The sequence below is a fragment of the Euleptes europaea genome, chromosome 3, assembly GCF_029931775.1.
Source record: "Euleptes europaea isolate rEulEur1 chromosome 3, rEulEur1.hap1, whole genome shotgun sequence".
Classification (NCBI taxonomy): Eukaryota; Metazoa; Chordata; class Lepidosauria; order Squamata; family Sphaerodactylidae; genus Euleptes; species Euleptes europaea.
Genome location: NC_079314.1, coordinates 60,951,403 through 60,969,845, shown reverse-complemented (window position 1 = coordinate 60,969,845; position 18,443 = coordinate 60,951,403). Strand labels below are relative to the sequence as shown.

The 18,443-nt window shown below is 38.0% G+C and overlaps 1 protein-coding gene across 1 annotated transcript in view; it reads right to left on the bottom strand.

Moving 5' to 3' along the window:
- Positions 1-4,713: 4,713 nt before the first annotated feature.
- Positions 4,714-18,443, bottom strand: part of TFEC (transcription factor EC) — a 70,933-nt gene continuing 57,203 nt past the window's right edge. The window contains exons 4-8 of the mRNA XM_056846856.1: positions 17,400-17,514; positions 15,390-15,446; positions 12,784-12,859; positions 7,967-8,114; positions 4,714-5,107 (exon numbers count right to left, since the gene is read on the bottom strand). Coding sequence (XP_056702834.1) covers positions 4,730-5,107; positions 7,967-8,114; positions 12,784-12,859; positions 15,390-15,446; positions 17,400-17,514 — 774 coding nt within the window. The 3' untranslated portion in view covers positions 4,714-4,729. The remainder of the gene's footprint in view (positions 5,108-7,966; positions 8,115-12,783; positions 12,860-15,389; positions 15,447-17,399; positions 17,515-18,443) is intronic.

Below are 18,443 nucleotides of genomic sequence, written 5' to 3'. Positions count from 1 at the left end.
TGAGCATTTTAAATGCTAAAGCTCAAATCCTTACTTAAATTCATTTAACATGGGTATCTTCAGAGTGCCAAAATGTTGTCTAATTATCAGCTTTCTCAAATGTTTTACATCTTAAAGTACAATATTCTGTTTTTTTCTGAACTGTCTGGGGAACATCTAGTACATTAAAAAGGTTTTAGGGCTTCTTCATGAATTAACTGTTATCATCTTTGCCTGCCAGCAATTTTGCAACATTTGGAAAACGCTTCCCATAATTCAAAGCCTTAGCAGCAGGAATAAACAGGCAGAAGAAGATCGTATTAAATATATAATGGGAGGCTAGTGGATCATGATGTCTTATAATGTTTAGCAGTTGTTCAGCATTTTGCCTGCTAGGATATCCTTGCAGATGTGCTTAGCAGCTGTTATTATACTATCTTGCTTTATGTGATGCTCAGTGGCTGCCTAAACTAAACATCTTCATGAGGATCTATAAAAAGAGCTATTTAACATCTGGGTGATTTTTTGCACTCCCTATAACAAACATAAATACCAGTCTGTATTAAAAACATTTTAATAAGGATTGCATTATGTAATAAAGCACATTCAGTTGCATACAGTTACTTAGAAAACAAGAGATTGTATTAAGAGTGAAAAATAGCAATTATTATAAAAATGACTGTACAGTCTCATAGCAATGTAAATGCCTGAACTGATCTAAAAGACTTAATGTAATTTTAAATTACAATAATTTTACATTCTCCATTTTCTATACAACCCTATTACAGTCAAATGTATTATAATAGCAATGTTGTTATTAAGATTAAGTGACTGAATTATTTTCAGTGCTTTATACTAGAAAGCAACAGTATTCTTGTTGTTTGACAAAAATAAGTTCTCACTTATTTTAGCGGGGATCTCTAAACAGCATCCAACTGCAAGCCAGAAAACCCAATAGGTGGGTTCTTTTTTCCTCCAATGAACATTTATTATTATTTCATGAATTAAACAAGACTGCAGTATTTCAATTCTTCTTCTTTCTTTTTTTTGCATAATTATGAATTTACTGGTTCATGTATACTGGAGGAATAAGATGAGTTTTGAATATATGTTATTTGAAAAAATGAAGAAAATAATTATCCAGCCCTCCCACTCTAATGAATATTCTAGTAGAACTTCCTAGGGCTTTGGCCATATGAAGAGCACATACCTATTACTAATATTTGATTAAAGTTGGATCAGAGGACTTTTGGACATATTTCCTATAAACTACACTTGTAGCAGATACTCAAATGTTAATCCAATCTACTTTGTGTTCCCATTTGTGGGAGTACTGCATGAGCCAGAATAGTATTTTATTGTTATTAATATTATTTATTTCAATTTGCATCCTGCCCTCTATCCCGGCCAAGGCCGGGCTCAGGGTGGCTAAACACCATTAAAACACACCAACAGTACCATTTATTCCCTTTCTATAAAACACAATATGATATCTCCCAAGGCTTGATCTTGAGAGGTGCTGAGTGTCAGTGAAATAACAAAAGCACACGTCCCATCACGGAAGGAGGCACTATTCAGACACTTAACATTATAGACACATTCGCACAACAATTACTTTTGAAACTGGCCTCACTCATACTGTGCCATGGTTTCTACTTGTGCTGGATCCGTGCTCAGCCCAATGGCTGATGTTCTTAAGTATAAATGGATAAATTATATAAATGGATAAATTATATAAAGTATAAATTGATTTGTCTGCTAGTTCTTTTTTAAAAAATTTTTTTTTAAAACACTAATGCACAGTTTGCAATTTCTTTTGGAGAAGCAAAGGATCTCCTAAAATCAAGACAGTTCAAATCAGTAATCAAGCATCCATATAGAAGCTGAATTAGAAAATCCTGTTGCACATTCATGTTTGTTTTCTTTTGATTAAGAACATTTCCAATGTTCTTAAAATAAAATGGTGTCTTAAAATAAAGGGATGGAGCTTTCTATGAAATGTCAATTCAAAACTACGTAGCCCTCTCATTCAGAAACATCAGTAAACTTTTTCTGAGAACTCAGTTGTCCAGAATGATTGTCAGCTTATTTCCTAGTGGACCAGTATTACACAGGGAATTCTATTTAACTAATTTCAAGAACCCATATCAGTCTTCAGAATGCCACCAGATGTGGAAATGATGTCTTCATATTGCTAAATCTCCATTACTTCATCAATTACTATCTTTTGTGAAAGTCCAGTATGAACAGCCAAGCTCTTTCACATTTTGATAGTATATCTAGATCAATAAAGTAGGAAGGAGCATTTGTGTATAACAGAATTAGATGTATTTTTCTCTCACCCCAATTCGAATTCCTTCTCTCCTATAGATGTAGCATAAAATGTGTCACATTCAAAGGCTATTATTTTATTTAGTATATGCTAGCTAACATGGTACATTTCTTAAATTATTCTAGGTGGAAAGGAAGGATATTGTAACTCCATAATATCTCCTTCCAATGAGGACCATGTGGAGCAGGGCACAAAATGCACTAATTTTTTTATACCATTAAAATCTATATCATATTTGATACTGTAATTGCAGGAATTCTATACCTGTTACTTTCTTTTCACTTCTCTGACCTCCATAAATCATCTTCATTTTATCCATACCATTAAAATATCTGAAATTTAAAAATAAAAGTGAGCAGTATCCTACCACACAGATCTTGTGATCACTGGGAGTAAGCCAAAAAAAAAAAAAAACCTGGAAAAATTTGGATTCAGCTATATTGGAGCTGAAAATTTTTGGGATTCCTGAAAATTCCTAAATTTCTAAGGCAGTTTTTCCTGTTTTTCCCCCCAAAATTATTCAGCTCCATTATAGCCTATGGGAAATCCAATGGCGGATAGATGGGGGCACCCTCTTTGATGCACTGACTCAGTCTTTACCAAGCTTGGGGTTCTTCTAAGGAGATTCATCCACAGCTATGCCGACAATTTGATGTCTCGACCTTAAAAATAAAACTGCCCCCAGAGCCTCGGAAATATTTCTCATAGACTATAATGGAGCCGGGGGGTGGGGGGTTAAATTTTAAAACCCTGCGGAACCCAGCGCAAATGTGCAGAAGCATTTTTTCTTTTGACAGGGCTTTCTTCCCTTTCTACTACTGTAGCCAGCAATCCTGAAAAATGCCAGTTTTATCACTTTTTCCGGGATTGGGGCTGCCAGCTACAGTTTCAAATGCCATGGTTTCTTTGTTTTTTGCTTTGTTTTCTCAGATGCACACCCCTACTGATCAGAGGACTGATCTTTCTAGGGATTAGAAGGGACTGCAGGAATAAGGGGAATGTAAGAAAACTTCTGTTCATGGATAATTAGACACTGAGTATTGATTTACATTAAAATAATGGGTTACAGCCACAATAATGGGAAGCCAGCATGGTGTAGTGGTTAAGAGCAGTGGTTTGGAGTGGTGGAGTCTCATCTGGTGAACCAGGTTTGATTCCACACTCCTCCACATGAGTGGTGGAGGCTAATCTGGTGAACTGGATTTGTTTCCCCATCCTACACATGAAGCCAGCTGGGTGACCTTGGGCAAATCACATTCTCTCAGCACCACCTACCTCCCAGGGTGTCTGTTGTGGGGAGAGGAAGGGATGGTGATTGTAAGCCGGTTTGAGTCTCCCTTAAGTGGTAGAGAAAGTCGGCATATAAAAACCAACTCTTCTTCTTCTAGATATAAAGACTCTCTTCTATAAGCAGAAGGGCATAACCACTCACACAACAGAAACATTTTTTGCAAATTCTCTCTTTCCATGACAGAACCCCAGGTTGTATACAGTGCTGTTCCCAAGGGCCCCCAATCTCTAGGAGCTGCTATTAATTTGGGCTAAACCCAATATGTTTAGCAATGCAATTTGAAGGGCACTTGAAATAAATTCTGTAAAATTTCCTAGTAGTACATTTATTCTTTTTTATTATGGAATACACATTTAAGTCACAACTAGGATATATTATCTTGAGCTATGTCAGGCCCTCCTAGTCTTGAGCCTAGGCACCTCAAGACTGAGGAATGGAAGCTACCCTAGTTTGCTACTATGAACTATATATCTTCAGAGCATTGTAACTGGCAGGCAATAGGATGTGTTGGGATTTGCCAAGCCTGTAAACAGAATCCAATTGGCCACCCACTTTTGACAGGTCATCAGCAGGACAGTATATTCTCCTTTTTGGACTGGACCTCAGGTGACCTGACCTGGAAAATGTACTAGGCTAGATTCAGGAATAGTTGCCCATGGTCTCAGCTCATCCCTGACAGATGTGCAGTTTAGCTTCCAGAAATAATGTGATACTGCCTTAAAGAAGCAAGGAAAAGTTAATCACTAAGTTAATCAGTGTTGATGGGATGGGTCCAGCTTTTTCACTCAATCTTGCCTAATTGCCCTCTTCAGCCCCCATTGCACATGCTTTTTGTTCATGCAGGTCCCAAAATTCCCAGCATAACCTTTAATTTTCTCCTCCCTTTTTCACCAGTGGAAAAGCTGGCACCATATCTACAATGAAGTTCAAATACAATCACTTCTAAGCAAAGACATGCCTTAAATTCTATGATGGTTCTATGATGGTTGCACATATTCCACAATAGGTTCTGTGGACAAGCAATACTGACTTTAAAAACTGGGATGAAAGAGCAATGTAAATACATATCCCCATTTCTTAGCACCAAATAATGTCGAACAAAACCCAGCGATGCAATCTTTACCATGCTATAGCTCATCCCCATCATCTGTACTAAAGCTGCTTCTTCGGCTGCTCCCTTTGGATGCAGCAGGAGATACGGAAGACAACAGTGGATCTGTCTCAAAAGGTGATATTGTATCATCCAATAAAATGTCATCTAATTTTTGTTCTTTTAATGCAGCACTGAATGACAAATCTGTAAAATGGGAGAGTGGATCAGAAAAGGCTGCAGATGCATCTCTGAGGTCAGAGTGTTGTTCATGGGACACTGCAAGATGTTGAGAATAGTCGACGGAATTATCTTCTGGAAATGCCAGTTGTTTTGTGACTTGGGATGCTAAGTCTATGGCACTGACTGAAGACATAATTGGCAGGCCGTGAGCTCGTGCTTGTATTTCTAGTTCCTGTGGTTTGAGACAAGAAGAGTTAGGCTACCATTCAAGAAAGCAATTTGATATTTTCAGTGTAAGCTATTTAAAAATGTGAATATCTTAATAACACATTAACAATCATTTCAAAATCTACTTTGACACCATGCTGAGCATACAATGCACAGATATTGAGTGAAATCGTAATAAATGACAAAGTGAGTTCAAGTCAATGAAAGCTTAGCCTAGAATAAAAGCTGGTCAGTCTTTTCGTTGCCTGGATCCTTTTTTTTTTTTAACTTTTGCTGCAACAAACTAACACTGATACTCCCCTGGAATATATGACATAGATTGCTTTGTTGCTTGTCTTTTGTTGCTGTTGCTGTTAAAGTCACAGGTGTCCAAAACCCCCTCAGTATTTACAGCAGACTCATTCATTGTTACATGCAGCATGTTGTCATTTACCTTGTGCATCTACTATTTACACTATGGATTTAATGTTATGTGCTGTTAAATCCTATTAGCTTGGTGAGAAATTTACAGTGTAATCTTAAAAGCAGAGCCACAACCTTCTGTGTCAACTGAAGTCAATAGGGTGTAACTCTGCTTAGGATTGCTCTGTTAACCACATATATAAACTTCAGTTTGTCAGTGGGTCTCAGTAATGCCAAGCTTTGGCAGGGTTATACATTATGGGTATGGCCAGCTGAAATTAAGTATTTTGGAGTCAAACTGATTTTAATCAGGGATGCTTGATTACCCAACATTTCAGTTCAAGATCTGGTCACAACCTGCAGAAAGCACAGTTGAATGTTCAACAGCCAGTTACATGTGAATAAACTGTTTACATATTTTGATTGTGTAAAGAAAATAGTATTACATATGCAAGTTTACATATTAATGCTTTCCCATAGCTTCCTGTCTGACCCCCATTTATGCTGCCATTGTTGCTTCCCTGTCTGCTCGCCTCATTCTTTAAATATACAAAACCTTAACTCCTCACATTTAGTGACTTAAATTTGCAAGGTGTCTCCCTGTGTCCTGCTTAACTCTGAGATCATTAACAGCAAAAGCTGGCAAATGGCAAAGGCTGGAGATGAATCCATTTACTCATATACATTCTCACATCATCTCATGAGAACTGTAGTTCCACCCTTCTTCCCAAACCTGCCAAACTCTAGTTGTTAACAGTTTCCTGGGAATTTATAACTTTTGAAAAAGATTGTATTCTTGGCCCATCATGTCTGCCAAGAACATTATGCCAGGTGTTTGTTAATAGAAAAGGCAGGCACACTGTTCATATCAGGAATAACTCACTGATGCACATTCTTTAACTCAGGAAAGCTGCAGTTATTTTCTAAGGGAAGAACTATTTGCAACCATGTAATTCTTGTCCTGCATTATGAAGGGCTGTTCCAATTCATTTTTTGTAGCATGGCTCTGTAGCATATGAATTAACGTATGCAGGAAAGCCTGTAAAAGTGACCACTGCACAGGTACAAGGTTGCTCAAACTGGTGTTCATTCAAATTTTGAGAAAAAAAACATCTGTTTGGTGGACATGTCCAAAATTACAAATATACTGGAAAAGAATTCATCGAGATCTTCAGTTGATGTTAGATATGAAGTTAACATTTGATCCCAAATTTTATTTACTCAGTATAGTGCCACCAAACTTGCCTTTGAATTTACATGATGTTTTTAAATATGCTACAACAGCAGCTAGAACGGTGCTGGCAAGAACATGGAAATTAACTCATATACCCGAAATAGAAGACTGGAAAGAAAAATTGTTGGAATATGCCAGTATGGCAAAAATGACTTTCGAGTTAAACTTAAAATCCAGTGAATCTATAGAACAATTTGATGAGAAGTGGGCGTCATTTTATACTTATATGAATTGCAATTAATTTGAATGAAGTACATTGGTTCAAACATCTATAACAGGTTATGTATTATTCTTCATGTTTTAATTAATGGCTAAGTAAAACTTAGATTATTAGATAAAAGAATGTTAATATGACACAAGTAGAATAACTGAATGGTACTTTGTAACTATGTTTTATTTAGAAAATATTTTATAATACCGCATTGTTTTTATATATATAACGATTTACCCTCCCTTTTTTCCCCTGTACCCTCCCAATTATACAAATAAAAACTTTATTTAAAAAAAAAAAGAGAAAAAAAACATCAAGGTGATCAGGTGGGGGGCTCAATTTGTAATGAAAAGTGGAATCATAGTGAGTTTAAATATTAATCATGTTCATTTCAAAATTCTCAGCATCTCTGATTTGAATGGAAGAGTTCAAGTAAAACCCCGAAATGCCTAACTTTGGCTGAATCGTGCCCTGTACTGAGAAGCGATAAGACAATTCTGCTGGCATTTCTACTTGCTAATTATCTACCAAAATTCTGGGATACTATCTAGAAGCAGAACAGATACATTACCCAATTAAATATGTTGTAAATCATGTGTGCTCTGTTACAGTAAGCCAAGAGAAGGCGATATGGAATTTAATTTAATGTAGCACAAAGTACCCAAGGTAACACAATGTCATGGATATTTTTCAAAGTATAAAATCATATACTGGGATTTTTAGTTCCCAAGTACTGTTTTTGACCAACAAATAAATCCGTTTTCCTACCACTGTTGTTTCAACATAGGCATAATATACTGAAAGATATTTTTAAAAGATGTACATTACCTTGCAGAAAACACTTAGTAGCATTGGTCTTTTACTGTCATTATAATGCAGTAAATATGAAGGTGTAAGCATGCAGAAAAATTAACCCATTAATGCAAAAGTTATTTCAGATGAGGTGACAAAATGAAAAAAGTTGCTGTATAAAATTTGCTGAGCTTTGCCCCGAATAAGTACACTCCTGAACAAACCTGAATGCGTAGTAAAAGTCGCCTGTTAGCCTGCTCTAATTTCTTCTGTCTATGTTCTAATTCTCTGGCTCTTTGTTGTTCTTTTTGTAGCCACTTGATGTACTCTACGGATGCTTTTAAAATAGTTCCTTTGTTCCAGCGCATATCACTGCAGAAAGTAGAGATAACCTTTTCACAATTGTGCATGTCAGCAAAATTCATAAAAACGTACAAAATCTTTTACATTAATATGAAATAATGATTTACATGACCATTATTCAGTCTTAGATATTATTGCTTCTGAATGGAAATTTTAATAGAATAGTTAAGAAGCCCTTATATAGTAAAATTAATCCCCGAATGAAAATAAGTGTCAAAAGAAAGTAATAAAGTGACTTTTTGTGGGAGAGCTAAATGCAATATCATGATTCTACCATTACAGTTTTTATATTTTTAGTGAAAATTGCTTTTATTATTAACTCTAAGATTAAAATCTATGTGCAGTATTTCTGCATTAATGAACTAAGAAACATACATTACTAAGAATTTGAGCCTAAATTTTTAAAGATCATTTCAAATATACTCTGCTTTTTACCAGATTTTCTAATGAGGACACTTTCATGCTTATTACAGAAAAAAAGCCTCACTTAATTTTGAACCTCACGGATGATGATACACAGAAACCAGAGTTTTGCAACCATTCTGTGTAATATTACGAAACCTCTATGAATTGAGATCAGTGCAAACTAAAACAAATTCTTATTCTCAATATGCAATGTGCCAGACTGCTACGTTTAGGCACATTACATCAACAGTGTATACCAGAGCCTGGGCCTTTTCCATCATGACTCCTATTCCATGGAATGAGCTCCTTGAAGAGGTGAGATTCTACCATCCCATTGGGGATCTTCAGAAGGCACCACAAGGCATCTTTGTTTGCCAGGGTTTTTGATGGGGTATAGCAGGCATCTTTGGGAGGGAGAGGTATTTGGGCTTCATATTTTATTTGGTTTTAATCTGTGATGTTTTAATTATTGCCTGTAAGCCACCTTGAGACAAGAGGAAAGGCAGGGTACAGATATTTTAATCAATCAATCAAATAGAAGAGTTGTGGCACAAATGTAATGAATGATTGAATGAATGGAAGAAATGGGGAACAGTTGAAGGTAGTGACAGGGAGTTGTATGAAAATCTCTGAATTTAATCAACACCCTGGATAAACTCAATGGGTCCAGTCAGGGCCTATTCATAGTTTGCTTTAGGGTGTAATCATTTCTGTGTCAACTGGATTTTGATATGTTAGATGGGTATAGTATTTTTATCATGCCCTCCATTCCCAGTTTGGGTCTGTTCCAAGTTTAGCTGGATCTGTATTGCAATGAACAGAATGCCATTCATGTTTTATTCATAATGTTATAATACTTTTCAGGATGTCTAAAGTAAACTGAACAAAATCTTGTTCAGGATTTAGGGATGATTCTTGCATTATATGAACAGGCACCTCCCGAGGCAATATCAGCAGCATCAATAACAGAACTAAGATTAGCTTATTTTAGGCTGATATGGTACAAGTGAAAAATGCTATTCCCTAGAAGGACCTACTAGGGTGGCATTAAAGTTTCTCACTGGTGTTTTCATTCAAAGTGGCCTGTCAAGGCGTATTTCTCAAACAGTTTTCATTAGTGTTATGAAAATCCACAATTAAATCATTTATTAGCTTTTAGGGAGAGAAAAAAGTCTGAAGTGCCAACAGATATTTCATCCAAAGCATCACAGAAGGCTCTACAAATAAGTCAGTGCAAAGTACAAAGTTTCAGCTGCATGGGCATCACAGTCATAAGTGGTAAATATTTAGGCTCCATGATGTGGTATTACAAAGATGACAGGATAGGAAGTAAATAAATCGAATAGGGGTGTGCATTTGGCTAAAGCCAAACTGAACCCCCCCCCCTGAAAAATACCTTTTTGGTATTGGGGGGAGGGTTATGGGTAGATAAATGGCAACAATAAAGGGAGATGAAAAAGCGGGTCTGAATAATGCTGACTTTTTTTCACCATTTCCTCCCCTCCCCTTACTTACCTGCTGGCTGACTCAGATCCCTGCCACTTGTCTTCTTTGGACTCTGGAGAAGGAGGGTGGCGTGGATTGGAGACACATCCATGCTGCCTGCCTTCTCCAGATACTGGAGAAGGTGGGTGGAACAGATTGGAGACAGAGTGCACAGGCAGCAGGGATCAGACCCCTGACTTCCTATTCACGCTGCTTGCCAGCTCAGGCCTCCACGTGGAGGTCCAACACGGCAAGTAATGTGGATAGGAAGGCAGAGGCATTCTGATCCCCACTGCCTGCAGACTCCAGGGGATCAGACCCCTGCCTTCCGTTCCTATCCATGTTGCTTGCTGGGTTGGACCTCCATGTGGACCTCACAGCGTTTCCTGCAATTATGCCAATCTTTTTGCAGGGGACCAAAGATTATATTTAAAGTGCACACATTCATATCTGTGCCTCTTTCTTAAAATCTGAATAGCTGATATGCAGAAACAGAATTTCTGTGGTACCCTGTCCATGGCAATAGGAGAGCATCCACTGCTCTTCCTACCTTCTGTAAACACACTAAAACAGATTACTAGTAGCAAATCCCCCCTTCTGATAAGGAATATATTTGGTTTTTATGAGCTTTCTAGGATAAATAGATGTTTTTATTATAAAGGCACCTCATTTGCATTTAGAAAGGAGGTGTTTGGGTAGGAAACTGTTTGGCATCACCCTAAGATTATATCAAGAAAACAGAGAGGAAGGCTTGGAGAGGATTGTAGCTCATGTGTGAATCCGTTTCTTATGTTCTTATATGTATTTGGGAGTTTTTCTGTGCTTGGCCTTGGTGGAATAGGCAATGTACAAAGAAGAAGAAAACCCTGCAGGGGGCAGCAATAGGGCAGATAGGATAGGGAGGTCAGAACTTTCTCTCCTGTTATTTATTGTCTGTCACCAGATTGCTACTCTTAGGGCAATATCCTGTGTCTTCTCGGACATTCCACACTTACTGTCTCTCAGCGAGTGATGTAGTTATGCCATTATCTCTGGCCCTATTCAGATTACCGTTCTAAACCGGATGTCATCAGTCGTTGGCCCATCTTGGAATAAAGCAATACAAAGATGGGTGTTCATACAGCTCATTTGAATACGTCTATGAGCTGTCTCTAAAGCGCTTTGGCCAGTTTAAACAGCACAGCGATTGTTTTCCCACCTTTTTTGCAGGTGCGTTCTTTTCCGGCTTTTAAAAAATCGTTCTGAGATTTGCATTATATTGCTATAGCGATATGGCAATATAATGCAAATCTCAGAACATTTTTATAAAAAATCCGGAAAAGAACGCACCTGCAAAAAAGGCGGGAAAACAATCATGGCCCTTTCCAAAGCGCTCCAGGCAGTTTAGACAGCACACTGGAGCGATTCAGAGGCGAAAGGAACAACTGAAAACGGTTGAGAGCAGCTTTCATAAAAAAACACCTCAGCCTCACTTTGCAAATGGGACACAAACAGCTTTGTCTGAACAGATAAAAGAAATCCGTTAGCAGCCAGGAACCCAATCGGTTGTGTCTGAACTGACACAAAAAATCCATTAGCAACCTGCTGCTCAAATGGATTATAAAGGCATTTTGAATAGACCCTCTGTCTCTCCTCTTCACTATCAAGTATGTCAGTTCCTGAATAAACCTTTATCTATACTTTAATGAGGACCCAGCTTGCTGGGGACCCAGCTTGCTGGGGGTAAAGGAAAGATGACTGGGGAAGGCACTGGCAAACCACCCCGTAAACAAAGTCTGCCTAGTAAACATCGGGATGTGACATCACCCCATGGGTCAGGAATGACCCGGTGCTTGCACAGGGGACCACCTTTACCTTTACACTTTAATCAGGTTGTGCACCTTTCCTGTGTTAATTACTTTGCCAACAGATGTAACAAAGGCTGCATACCTTTCTTGTTTCCGGGGCTTGGTAGCTTTCTTGTGGGCTTAGCTATATGATAGATGTGACATAATTCAAGTCAGGGGTCCCCTGGCCTGACTCACAATCAGATGAGCCATCGGGAGACTCATCTTACAAACTGCTTCATTGCTCTGCACAGCTCACATTGCTGTGAGGGGGGAGGGGCTTCTGCCTTCCCTTCCACACTGTTTACCCTAAAAAAAAAAAAACTGAGGAGGGGCACAATGTTTCTTTCTTGGGCACAGTGTTCTGGGGTCCCTCAGAAGAAAAGCAGGTTTGGTGCAAGGGCACAATTTGAAGTGGAAAAATAGGGTAGGGCAAAGGTTAAATACCCGCAACCCACCCACACACAGATTCTCACTTAAAATAATCCTCCAGAGCTGCTTTTCTTTTTTTAAAAGTGGCATTGACTTCATTATACACATCTGCGAGGAATGAGAAGTTTGGCCATGGAACGGAACAGTTATGACTGACCATTTACCATCATCTCTATAAAATCCTGCATATATAATACTTTGGTTATTCTTATAAACTTACTTGACCATACAATTTTACAAGGACAGCACAAGTGACTCAGAGCATGGTATTACCGTGGCAAGTTCTCTACCCCACAGCTATAACGTTTAATATGTCTTACCATGGGGACCAGCAGAATTATGTAGATAGTCACCATATATCAATAGACACAAACGTAGAGAACTACCTCTAGATGTCTGCTAGAAGAAAAACCAACATGAAAACAGACTGCCCAGTTCAAACCTAACATCCAGCAAATCAATTTTATTATTTCTCTCTCTTATTGTGTTTAAGTTGGAGAAATGAAGACAGAAATGACAGCTGAACTCACGGATCATTAGACTTTGGGATAAGTGTTCCAAGCTCCTTGATTCGATAATTAATGTTGTATCTTCTTCTTCTTTCAACTGTGAAAACAAGAGATTGTGATAACAACTGAATGTAATTTGAAGATATTGAAACAGTTTTGGGATATTTAAAATTAACTTTCTTTTTCAAACTTCCCAAAGGATCACCTCATCCAAAAAGTATTTATCCAAGATAAAGACAAACTTAGACTTGAAGTTCAGTGGAAAGAACAGGCCCTGTGTCATAGCTTGTCTGTTGTTTCACAAAGAAATGTGATGAGGCCAAAAAAGAACAGTTTTCAGTGATGGGATAGCTACCTTTGGGACTAATCTGGTGACATTTCTAAAAAGTCACTGCAGCTGTAACTTCCACATGATCCAGGTGGACACGGAGTCCGGCAGAGGCAGTCAAATAGCTTGCAGGGGAAGATGTCATATGAGGGGCACATCAGTGGCAGAAAGGCACTAATTGTTGCCTACTCTTCTTCCCTCCCTCATGGGTGCACAGAAGGAGAGGTTTGGGTGGATGAAGAGGCCCGGCAGAGGAAGGCAGGCTGGGCAATGGGGCAAGCTGCTGCAACCCCAAATAGACAAAGACCACTGTTGCCTTGAGAACCAGGTGGACATGGTAGAGGAAGTTAAATTTCTTCTTCCAAAAGCAAAAGATTAATGTTTTAGTTAAACTTTGCAACTCCTTCTCAAGGTACCTATCACAAACAGAATAATTTTTCAACTGGCCCCTGCTCCTATGTCTTTAACAGCAGCTTGCTCTGCAAACATTAATGCTGATTTCTACATTGTAAAAAGGCTTTCTGCAGATTAACCCCTTTTTTTGTTCTGACAGGTCACAGCTGACTTATGGTGACCCCATAGGGGTTTCAAGGCAAGAGACGTTTAGTGTCTTAGTGTCATCCTACGAACACTTGAGGCAAAGCCTAGTTGACTAGATTTGAATAGGATTCTGAGTAGACCTGCTTAGGATTGCCCTCTAAATCACAAATCTGTTGCGTCTTAGTGACACCATTGAAAAGACTCATCTAACACAGGACAACCTGGTGCATGAGTTCTGTTGCAGTTTTCAAATATCAGGTAGGTGTATACAGAAGAAATTGTCATGGTATGTGTGCTTTTTTGTGTCAGGAAAATTATTATAGGAAGCAGAAAAGAGGTAATGAGCATATTATTTATCTGTTATCATCTGGACTGAAATATTTAAACTTTCAGCTTGCAAACCCCAATATGTATCATAAGCTTCCATTTATTATTTTAAAAATTACTGTACAAAATAGCTAGAAATGAATTGCATCCAAATGTCTCACAGCAAGTCATGTATACATTTATTTGATTTACATACATAAGTGCCATCAAGGTACAACTGACTTATGGTGACCCCAGCAAGGGGCTTTCAAGACCAGTGAGAAGCAGAAGTGGTTTGCCATTGCCTTCTTCTGCAGATCCTTCCTTGGTGGTGGTCTCCCATCCAAGTATTGACCCTGCTTAGCTTCTGAGATCTGTTGAGGTCAGGCTATATCATGCTGCCTCTCCTCCCCTTCTTTGATTTAGGAAACAATAATTGCAATATGTTGCTTTATTTCCATTTTGTAAAATGTTCACATTTTAAATTTACCTGTACTCATTATATGAAGAACTTACAACAGCTTAGCCTAACTAGAAAACTCTCAGCTGCAGGCACACATCATGATTGCTATACACAGTTATATGCAAGGAAAAAAGAGAATATGAAGAGAATATTGCTAAAGACTTTCAGACAATAATGATTTCTGTTAATAAATGAAAAGCAGCTAATCAGACAAGAAGGTGATTGGATAGTCAGATGACAAAGAAGAGGATGGGGAAACTGAGAAAAACTGAAAAATTATTTGCATCAGTCATCACAGTTTTGGACAGATAGCCAGGCATCTGAAGAACTAAGTCAAATGTGGATGAAATGTTCCAGAGCCAATTAAAAATGAGCAATCCTAACCCTCAAATCACACCTTTATTTGGCATAAACAATCCTAACCCTTAAAGAACTCAAATGTAAAACTGCTGATTTGCCTCACCAGCATCAACTGCATATTTTGACTTATAAAAGCCTTTTGACAAAGTCTGGAGGGATCTGTACTAGAACTGGTTCTATTTAATTTATGCATAAATGGCCTGGAGTCAGTGATGAGCCATGAACTGGCCATGTTCTCAGATGGTAAAAAGTCAAGCAGATTGAAATAAGCTCTGAAAGAATCTCTCCAAAGTGTGTGAATGGGCAACCATAAAATGCATATGCATTGTATTGGTTGTGAACTGGTTGTGTTTAACCAGGACAGATTGTATAAACACACCATGATTCTGATAAATAGGCTCTCAAATAAGTGGATGAAAAAGAAGGCAAAAGTGCTATGGAAAGTAAACAAAATGGTAAATGTCATTAGCGGAAATGGGGAGGAGGCTTTTCTCCATGTACACGGATTCTTCCAACATACTTTCTCTGGAAAAGAAACATTGCAACCTTTCTTCAACATTAGCAAACAACTTATTCTTGTAGAGTTTCTTAACAACAGTTAGTGACAACGGAAATGTAGAACATACTCACTGAGATTGTGGTTATCCTTTTTTTGCCTCTCCTTGGCCATAGCTCGTGTATCTGTTTCTGACAGAAATTAAACACTATTTAAACATTCTTTGGTTAAAGTTTCCAATATTTCTGCATTGTTACTATGAGCACATTTCATTATATAGAAGTTTTCTGAAAATGGACCCTCCCAGATTGATAAAGGATCACTTTGCTATGCCTTTGCAGTTTCCTAACATTGCTCTTTTCAGCCATTTTCAGCTGTGGGTTTTTGTTTGTTTGTTGGTACACCCAAGAACTGAGCAAGTCTGTTAACTATAGAACATTTTGGAGGACATTAATTGATAGGGTTGCCATAAGTCGGAAATGACTTGATGGCACTCAACACACACACACACAAGTCTTCTGCATTTAAACATTTTTAATTTGCTGTACTTTACACTGGAGAGGAAAACGTCTTAAATTAACTTAAAGTGAATTTGAGTTCCTTATCCCATCATGAAAAAGATAATCATATTTCTAAAATACTTGCATGAGAGGGGATAACCCCTCTTTGTTCCCTTACAATTATACTGATAAACTGTACATGGTTGTTAGAATTCTTTGGATGAATGTAACTTTTAATGTTAATCCATTAATACGGATTTTTCTTGAATAGCTGTATTGTGACCTTTAAAGAGAGCAATTTGTGGCAACCAAGAACAAATGTAATGAATGATAATGTATTTATACTATTGATCAGAAGCCAAAAATATGTATAAATTAGCTATGTTTCATAAAATAATTAGGCCTTTTAGTAGTGCAATGCTCAGGAAAATCACTGCTCGGGAATTGTGCATCTAGAGAGCAGTGCTCAAGCACGTCTCATTGTGGGGGAACGTTATGCAATTAGCAAAGAAGATCATGAAGTTCTTTCAACTTCACCAAGACAAAATATGCACTACAATGAGTGATGCTTGAGATATGGTCAAGTTCTCTATCTAGACAACTTCTAAACAGTGATCTCTTTGAACATCATGCTGCCAAAAAGAAATTGTTCAAGGGAAGAGAATTGATTGCATGCATATTTTGGCTTCTAATGGTATAAAACTAAACCCTAAAATCAAGTTGTACTTAAAAGGACCCAAAGGCAAGCAAGGTACAAATTCACATCCTAATACCCCTGTTAGAATGTCTGTGATGACTCACATGAGATGCTGCTGCCTATTTATTCAATTTATTTATTGAAAATAATTATATCCCACCCATCAGTCAGAAACTGTTTCCCAAGTCAGCAAACATAATCATTAAAAACAACTAAAATATCTTTAATAATCATACTTCCCAGGCCCAATAACAACAAGAAGTAGGAAAAAACCCTAGAGACTATGGGTTGCCCTGGCTGCATCCCAAAATAAACCCCAAAATATTGCTCCTGGGCAACAGGGATCCCTAAGCAGAACCGGGAGGGGGGCATTTCTGCAGTGAAATAGGGGAGCTGGAAAAACCTTTCCAATAGCTGAAACTTTCCATGGGACCTAATCTGTTGAAATGAATTATACACAATGCAAAACATTTAAAAAACAATCAGTCATATTCATTAAAACTGCCATTAGCAAAATTAAAATTAAAGCTGCAGAGAAAAAAACAGGATTGATGAAAACAGAACTGGGGTTTTTACTTGGGGGAGGAAGATAGATAGGGCCATTAAGTACATAGGGGGAAAGCCATTTAGAGCTTTAAGAGTCAAAATGAACACATCCAAATGTGGCTGTATGATATATGTATTCTGCAAACACTGCAGCTATTTAGTATTATACAGTCAAAACAGGCAGATGTTGTAAAGTGTGGCAGATATGATTTGGCATGCATTTATTGCATTTCAGAGTAACTTTTTTCTGCATTAAGCTTGTGTATGCAAATGGCTTCCACCACTCTTAGAACATAGGTCTGCCTTTGCTCTAAATATATCACAAACATTTCCATCATAATGTTCTTGAAAAGCAAGTACAATGATTCTCAAAAGGATTACACTATGCCAACATCTATTACCTGTGATTTCCCTTTTCACAGGCAAAGTAGATGGACAGGAAGTATTGGTGAGACCCATATTTGTAGCTGGCATTGCTTGGTCACTGCTGTATATATCCAGAATGCTACCTGAAAGCTGCAAGAACAAGAAAATATAAAGAGAGACGAGGAGAAGAGAGAGACAAAAATTAGAGAGTGAGGCTATCAAAATTAATTCATGATTGGTAAGGTGAAAAGCATATGTAGGCACTTAAGAGCAAAATTCCTGTTCAGATGCGTATTCATGACTTAATCGCAGCGGGAGCAGCAAATATGCATCTAAAGATGGACTTTGCCCTTATCTTGTATAAAATAAAATTAAATGTTAAGGGTCAAAGATTGCCATTGTTCCGTATGCAGAAACTCGAATGAGGCTGATGTGAGTTTTATATGCAGAATGATGCTTGGTTATGGCCCCTGATGTCTGATTTTGAATTAATGCCATAGCATATTTTCCAATAACAGGATTCCTGCAACTACACTTCAAATATGAGTCAAGTTGAAAGGGAAAATAACCTTGATGGTCTTACCTGAGACCCAAGTGAATTCTCAACTGCCTCTCTGAACTCAAATTCATTTCTCAAATAGTTTATGCGTCATACAACATTTAAGGAATAAGAGAAGCAGTGGTTCCAAATATTTTATAATGGGACAAGACATAGCACTGAAGCATGCACACTATGCTATGGGCAATTGCATAACAAGGGTACCAAGAGAGAATTGCTATATATGCCTAGATGCTACAACAAATAGGGTTGGATCCAGCTGAAATTTTGACTGGTGGAAGGGTTGGGGATTTTCACCAATTCCCTCCTCCTGCTACAAACCTCCACCTCCTCTCTCTTGCTGTTGCTGGGGGTCCCCTGTCCCTTAAAAAAAGGTAAAGGTAGTCAGTCCCCTGTGCATGCACCAGGTCATTATTGGCCCATGGGGTGACGTCACATTTTGACGTTTACTAGGCGAATTATGTTTATGGGGTGTTTTGCCATTGCCTTCCCCAGTCATCTACAGTTTACTCCCAGCAAG